General features: G+C 47.8%; 3 protein-coding genes across 3 annotated transcripts in view; 1 reads left to right on the top strand and 2 right to left on the bottom strand.

Annotated features, from left to right (window-relative positions):
• Window positions 1–2,053: 2,053 nt before the first annotated feature.
• H257_11086 (hypothetical protein) lies at window positions 2,054–3,220 on the bottom strand (the record flags this gene model as incomplete). The annotated part of the gene is made up of 1 exon (XM_009837925.1): window positions 2,054–3,220. The coding sequence occupies one exon, from the start codon at window positions 3,218–3,220 to the stop codon at window positions 2,054–2,056; it is 1,167 nt and encodes a 388-aa protein (XP_009836227.1).
• Window positions 3,221–4,568: 1,348 nt separating this feature from the next.
• On the top strand, window positions 4,569–6,016 carry H257_11085 (hypothetical protein; the record flags this gene model as incomplete). The annotated part of the gene is made up of 4 exons (XM_009837924.1): window positions 4,569–4,696; window positions 4,787–5,123; window positions 5,174–5,725; window positions 5,942–6,016. 4 exons carry the CDS (start codon window positions 4,569–4,571, stop codon window positions 6,014–6,016), a joined length of 1,092 nt encoding a protein of 363 aa, XP_009836226.1.
• Window positions 6,017–7,267: 1,251 nt separating this feature from the next.
• H257_11084 (hypothetical protein) overlaps window positions 7,268–7,982 on the bottom strand; it is a gene marked incomplete at both ends in the record, with an annotated part of 1,759 nt that continues 1,044 nt past the window's right edge. Inside the window, one exon of the mRNA XM_009837923.1 lies at window positions 7,268–7,939. Within this exon, the coding sequence (XP_009836225.1) occupies window positions 7,268–7,939 (672 nt within the window). The remainder of the gene's footprint in view (window positions 7,940–7,982) is intronic.

The raw sequence follows: 7,982 nt of genomic DNA, 5'->3' as shown, positions 1-7,982 counted from the left end.
CCCCGATATGTTGGAGATCCGCCAGGATTTTGCGTGCAAGTTTTGGACCAAGTATCATGCGTACGCTGCCAGCGAAATCATGAACGTCGACGAGACCGCCGTATACTACGACATGCCCCCTGGCAAGATCTGGGCAGAAATCGGCAAGTCGTCCAAGGTCGACAAGAAGCAGAAGCATTCCGACCGTATCACTGCGGTGTTGACATGCCGAGCTGATGGTACGTCGTATTGCATGAATGGCTATTGACGATGTTGTGTGTAGGGTCTAAACTACCCATTTTATTCATCGTCCATGGCGTCCCCGGTGGTACAATCGACGAAGTGGAGCTGGACACCTATCCAGAAGAGCACTACTACAGTGTCCAAGAATCGGCGTGGATGGACAGCCGCGTGTGGAAAGCGTACCTCGAGATTTTGCCGCCGTACATTGAAGGCCCCACGGTCATAGTCGCTGACAACTTCGACGCCCACGTTACGCAAGAATCCGCCAATGTCATCGCTGGTGATCTGCACAGCGTGCTCGAGCCACTCCCTGCCAACTGCACAAGTGTGTGTCAGCCCTTGGATGTAGGGGTTATGGGGCCGTTCAAGAAGTTGTTGCGGACACTGTGGCTCGATGAAGCGCCTGTCACTTCAGCTGCAGACAAGCGACGTGCTATGATTTTGCGTTCAATCAAGGCCTGGGAAATGATTTCTAGCGACGCAATCCAGAAATCATTTCAAAAAGCAATTCCGCGTCCCCACATTGTAGTTGTGTAAATAATAGATACTGTGTTGTGATCTTAATTATGTGCTCGGTAAGAGTGTTCTCTGGATAACCCCCCGTCGTGAATCCAATAGAATTCTGTAGTAGGTGATTAAAAATAATAATGTTGAATATTTTTGTCATGTTGTACATCACTTGACAAAATATATCCCTCGGTGGGATTTGAACCCGGGGCACCTGCATTGCAGACTGTGTACTTAGTGCATTTAGCTGCAGGATACATGAAAAGGGGGGGCAAAAAGTGGATTTCGAGGTGGTGTCATCACCAGGGAGAACGATCGTCCCTATAGCGTCGCAAAGAAATGACTACATCAACTGATGCAAATACCTACCCCCGAAAGTACATCTAATGGTGGGCCCATGATAATTCAAATGTTCCGTACTCCGACGACGTCCTTATGATATGACCCAACATCTACGATACCGTATATTTCCTCATGTAACGTTACGCTCGTAATTTCTACCAATCATATCTAACAATAAAAAAGTAATGAATATTATTACTCTGGCGACATCCCCATACAAAATTTGCTGTAACCCCTGTCGGATATTTCCGGGGTTCTCTGTAATATATCTCTATAAATTTATAATTTCATACCTCAAAAGCCGAAAATACTATATACTTTACAGTAAACCAGTTTAAAATTCTGCAACCACTGATGCCTGTTTGAGCGACAAACTTTGCCATTTTTATTGCCCTGATTAAAACTCATTAAATGGATCTGTATTCGGATGATGGGATAAAGCTTAAACTAGGGATTCAGCACTACCACTTTTACGTCGTGGCCATTTGAACTTCACGAGATATGGTCGAATGAATGCAGGTCAAATTCGGCTGCTCACTGATCCGTCACGTTAACTGTCAAGAAAAATACAACACCCTATTACAGTACGTATTCTGATTTAAGTCTAATCATTTTGGCCAATGAAAATGCGCCTACAATGCACATTTTTCAACCGCGGGACAATAAGGTTAACGAGGAATGGCGGCCTAGTGTAAATGATGGAGACTAAACGGCCTTACCTTGAGCCGACCTCTGAATGGGCTCATAGGTCTTTCTGCAGTGCCATTCAGAACACGGTGGCATCATCCCAGACAGCTTGCCTTACACGTTTGATTGTGTTGGACAGTCTATGTTGTAGGTAAATATGGATTTACTTTTCCAAATCACAACAGTACGAAACAGTCTCGTTGATTGGGCATTCATTGCTAACGCGAGTCAGCTTCGGAATCGATACAGTCAAACTTGCCCGTGGGTACGGTACAACGATGGAACAACGAGGTGATTAGCATGACGTGGCGCTGTTCTGGGTCAGCTCGACAACGTACGCAATCGAGAGCTTGGTGAATTCTGCCATGTGGTTGAAATCGATGTTGGCGATCGTGTCGTTTTGGGAGTGGATGTTGCGGTTCAAGTCCTTAAAGTCGGTTTCAAACGGAAACGACCCGGGGTACCCCGTCGCGTTCCACGAGAAATGGTCCGAGCAGCCGTAGCCGCACACTGTGTGGGACACGGGGATGTCCAAGTAGGCCGCGACGAGCGTCTCCAAGAACGTGTTGAGTTTCTTGTTGGTGAAGTCGGAGATTAAACTCACGACGGGGGTCGTGCCAGGCCGGACGTACCCCGTCATGTCCTGCTGCATCTGGGCGTACACGGATGTGTTGGCCTTCGCATACTCCGCCGCCACTGCCTTCGACCCGCGCAGGCCAACTTCTTCGGCGGAGTACCAGTGAAACTCCACGGGCCGAATGGGGGTCCACTTAGGGGTCGACAGCAAATACTTCAGTGACTCCAAGATGGTCACGGTGCCCGACCCGTCGTCGTCGGCCCCGGGGGCGATGTTGCGCTTGACAGGGTCCCTTCGGTCTTTCGAGTTGATGGAGTCTTGGTGCGCACTCAAAATGACAATGTCGTCCTTCACAATAGTAGTAGGCTCGACGCGGGCAATCACAGAGTACTGTCCCCACGGGTGGGTGAACTGTCGCACGGTGACTTTGACGTTGGGGTTAGTCACCACCGTGGCAGCCAACTCGACCACTTGGTCGTAGATCCACCCGCACGACTGCGCGCCTTCGGTCGAGTTGTAAAGGCGGTTCGCAAACTTGTTCACAAAGCTCTCCAGGGACCGCTTCAAGTCGGCTGTTTGAATCTTGGCGATGGCCCCATTCACGAGCTTGGGATACGTGGCCACGGTCGGGTACGGGGTTGTTGCTAGGAGGGCACTTCTATGGAGGGTGCTTTCCTCGGCCTGGCGAGCCGCCCCCAACTCGAGCACGCGGGTCCAGTCGCCGTCGGTGTCGTCCAAGAACCCGATGTCGCGGAGTGTTAAGTCCGCCACTTGGGCGTCGGTCATCCACTCGGAGTGGTCGGCTGAGAGCCGAATGAGGCGCTTGCCGTCATGTTCGCGGGAGGCAAAAGCGATGGCGGCAGCAGAGAGGAGGGCGAGCTTCATGGCACGAACGTGATGAAAATGAAAATGACAACACAAGTTGACACGGGTTCTTGGGGAACTACTGTTCACGTATTATACTAGTAGTAGTTAGCGATATCTAACCATTGAAATGCGGAATAATTCCCTCATTAAAACAGTTCCACTGTTGTTCTGACCCGAAATACTGTTTGTCAACAAGTGAATTATGACATCCGGATACACGTTTAGCCAGCCCTGTAGCTTAGGGCTGCGTCCTACCCCCGATAAGACATACTCCAGAGTAGGAACTAACTGTAACTGTAAATCCCCGGGGTTGACTGTATCACCAGTAGTTGGCTATCGCTAACCAGATAGATACACTTATCCCCTACTAAGAGGGAGGTGATCAGAGAATACTACTGTATGTAAGTCCCATATCAACACAAATTGAAGTTTTTACTGAGAAAAACAACAGGGAATTATATCTGAAATGACTGTTTTGGTTTGCACTGCATTTGACGATTTAAAAATAACAAGAACGAGTGAAATGATATCGCAGGGAATTGCTGGTGCTTGGGATATCCTGATTCATTCATGGTGATAGAGGGTCAAACAATATGGTGGGATGTTGTATCCCGTAGTAGTAGAGCAATACCCTCGCTGCAACCCCGAAACCCCGTAATCATTTTTACCAAGAGCCCCTGTAACCCCGAAACCCCTCTGGACCCCTTGCGCTTACATACAATGCTATTCCCGGGGGTAGGGGTTGTAAGCTGAAATGCGTTGTTTTGAATTGACACTTGATATGACTAAGCGCCAGAAATAACTTGGGATTTGTATGCAAATGATTACGGAACAACAGTACTACTCTTGCAGCGAGGGAATTGTTAGTACACTCGGATATTTTCTTCGACGTACCACAGTACTGCGTACTACTAGTATTACTGTTGTCCTATTAATAGTACTAGTATACCAGAAGGCTTAAATCTGTAACGTCAGCTGACAACTGTACACTATTACTACCTCTGTCCGATTATGAATGCACGTTTTTGGTTTACAGTTAGTTGAGTTATTTTACTGTTAGTTGAGTTATTTTGCCCAAATGATAGAATATGGGGAAAGAAAGTACACTTCCGGAATGAGGAATGCGTGGGCTATCCGAATTAGATATTATCAGCTGAATTATCTAGAAACCAGACACGAAATTAAAAAAAAACCCAAAACATACAAAGTACCTGTATAATAATGCTTACATTTCTAAATTGCAAGCCTACCACCCCCGAATATCCGGATAAACACATTCGTATCCGGCTATATCCGGCAATCTTTGGCGCCAAGCTCTTGGCGGGCTTTGCTCACTTTGTCCAGTCCAGTCCAGTCATTCTGAAAGATGCTCAAGGGGCAGAAGAAGAAGAACCTTACAGACAGTGAGTGCAACAGCATGGTTCAACACCTGCTGTTGCGGTGCACCAAAGCCGGCTCGATACCCATGGGAGCGGCGGACGAAGTGTCTCAGTTGTTCGACTGCCCACCATCAACCGTTCGCCGTATATGGCGTCGTGTGTCCGTGAACCTCTCAGGAAACAAGACCATCTGACGCAACGTCAGCCAGCGCAAGACGAGCACATGTGGACGTAAGCGCCTACACAAGGACCTGCCGAAGCGCATCCAAGCCATACCGCAGTCAAGGCGCTACTGTTTTCGCTCGTTTGCCCATGACCTGGGCATGCTAAAGTCGACCCTGCACAACTACTTCAAGCGAGGCGTCTTTGCAAAGTACTCTAGTGTCCTCAAGCCTGCATTAACGGAGTCCAACAAGGTGTGCCGCCTGAAGTGGGCACTCGATCATGTTTGTGACCGTGACGGCGCCAAGTACTTTGACGACATGTACGACACCGTCCACGTAGACGAAAAGTGGTTCTTCATGAATCGGGTCCAGAAGAAGGTCTACGGAGCCATTGGTGAGAAGATCAAGCAGCGGTCTTGCAATCCAAGCATCACCTTCTCAAGGTCATGTTCTTGACGGCTGTTGCCCACCCACGTTGGGACGAGACGTCTGGGAAGTGGTTTGACGGCAAGTTGGGGACGTGGCACTTTACCGAAATCGTCCCAGCTCAACGCCGGAGCGGTCGGCGTGACGCTGGGACACCGGTCATGACGACTGTATCTGTAACTCGTGAGACGTACAAGGCAATGCTGGTAGACAAAGTCATACCTGCAATCCGCGCCAAGTGGCCTGGCGGCGAGACCAAGGCAGTCAAGATCCAACAAGACAATGCCCGGCCCCACGTTCCTCCAAGTGATGTTGATGTCGTTGCTGCATGCAAGGCGGATGGCTGGGACATGGAAGTGGTGTTTCAACCGCCTAATTCACCAGACCTCAATGTCCTGGACCTCGGATTTTTCCGCGCCATTCACGCCCTCCAGGCCGAAAAGCACTCGAGTAGTCTTGAGGAGATTGTGGCTGCCACCGATGCTGCGTGGGATGTGGTCAGTACCAAGACACTCAACAAGAACTTTCTCACCCTGCAGAGATGCCTCCAAGAGGTTATTCTCAATAAGGGTGGGAATGACTATAAGATCCCACATATGAGAAAGGATGTATTGCATGCTCGAGGCAAGTTGCCAGAAATGGTTTCTTGTGATAGAGATGCTTGGAGTTTTGGTTGTGCGTACTTAAATGGTGCAGACTATTCTGCTCACATGCATAAGCTGCCACTTGAAATCATATATAGCATGGAAATGAGTACATTCTGCACTCAGATAGGGGCGCTAAACATTGTCGATGATACGGACGCTGACGATAACCTCGTCGCGGCTTTAGGTCTTGTAGAGTAATTGTCGAATAAGGTGTAATTATCCGAACACAAAAATGTACATTCTTTCTCGGAAATTCGATTTTCAAAAACGTGCATTCATAATCGGACAGAGGTAGTACTTCGTACTACATATTCCGAATCGACTTAATTATTGACTACTTCGAAGTACTATAATACGAACAAATGAAATGATACATTTGTATCATGCGCAGTTCCAGGTTAAAGGGACTGCGTCATTTCTTTGTATCACTTCATACTACTACTAGTATAGTACTACGTAGTAGTAGTAGTAATCAGTCCCGTAACCTGGGACTACGTTCTACCCCCGATGAGCACGTATGATGCTAACATGTAAATCAACAGCATCACCAGTGGTTTGATATCGCTAACCACTGAGATGCACCCCTAGTAAGAGGTGAGGTGGTCCCATGTTAACACACAAGTTGCAGTGTTTTCTGTGCGTAAAGCAACAGTGTTGGCTGTAAAATTATCGAACTTCGTAGTGTGTGGGGTTGTCATTAACCGGATAGCGTTGAAAAGTTCCGGTTATCCGTAAGTGGAAAAATTATCTGCCTTGTCAGGTCTGTGAGTCAATAGCAGTCACATTTCTTATCAGTTCGAAGTTTAAGAAGTTCCGAATTTGATACTGGTACTTAGGTACGATTAACACTAGTAGTATACTACTCTGGTCAGATAACTTTGTCCAATTGTGTTGACTTCATTAAAGTATCCTTGGTCGCTGCAAAACATCTTGATTATTGTATGGAACTCCATAGCAACCAAAAATTATATTGCATTTTTTTAACCTTCGATCTCAACTTGTTCTTGGGAATGCACAAGTTCCTCAAGATGAGGCTCCACTCCTAGGCGATGGTCCAGTTGAAGGAGTGCCGACTCTAGACTCGATGCATCAAAACGAACATTAAACGTTGTTAGGTCAGCAATTTTAGCGTCCTTGTTCATGCGAGGAAGCTTATAGTTATTACTCCCATGCAATCGACGTTTTCATAACTTTTTGCAATGTTATGAATGTTTTCGACACAGTGTCCATTGACAACTCATAAAACGCACTTTTTACAGAATCAATAAGCTCCTCAATTGTTCGAGTGCACTTTTGATGCTGTAGACTTTGAATAGAATTAAAAAATCCTAAATTGAAGACATTAAAGTCTGAACTATGTGGAGGCTGGTTGATGATGCCAACGTTTTGGATGCCGGCATTTTGCTAGAACGTTGTGGTTACTTGCCGGTGAGGACTTGCATTGTCTTGCTAGATGCGAACACCTCTTCGTAATTCCCCAACAGGGAATCGGGCCAAGACAGCAGGAACCACCTTTTGTAGCATAAACTCCTTGTAGACGCCACCGTTCACATTCTGGGGGACCGTCACGGGAGTTCTTTTCTCTCGGTTGATTCTCTTGCGCTTGGCTGCGACGATCTCCACAAACGGCCAAATTCCAATCTTGCCGTCGAAGTCTTTCTTTATCGCTGGATCATATCGCGGACGAGCGACGGCAGCAAGGAATATGACTTTGGTGATGAAATTCTTGGACTTCACCGAGCGCGCCGCCACTTCCTCGTCGTCGTAGACGTAGAATTTCTTCTTGACCCTCGTCAAATAGAACCACTTTTCATCAACGTGCACAATATCGTGCATGTTGGAGTCTCGATAAACATTGGCGTTGACGTTGACCAACGTTGTGACCAAAGTCCCAGCAGGGCGATTTCGTGACGAACGGACAGCAGGAACCAAGTCGACGAAGGGCCACATTCCAATCTTGCCATCGAACAAGACGCCGCGTCCTTCGTCGAAGCGTGGGCGGGCAACGGCGGCCAGGAACATCACCTTCGGTATGAACCTCTTGCTCTTCCACGATCGGCATGGAGGTGCCTCGTTTGCCAACAGGTACATGGTTCGGCGGTCCTTGTCCGCATTGAACCACTTCTCATCCAAGTGGACAACGTCCCATAGGGGGTCGAACTCG

The sequence above is a fragment of the Aphanomyces astaci genome (genome assembly GCF_000520075.1).
Source record: "Aphanomyces astaci strain APO3 unplaced genomic scaffold supercont1.32, whole genome shotgun sequence".
NCBI lineage: Eukaryota > Oomycota > Saprolegniomycetes > Saprolegniales > Verrucalvaceae > Aphanomyces > Aphanomyces astaci.
The sequence above is the reverse complement of the archived record's forward strand: the minus strand, read 5'-3'. Positions and strand labels throughout refer to the sequence as shown.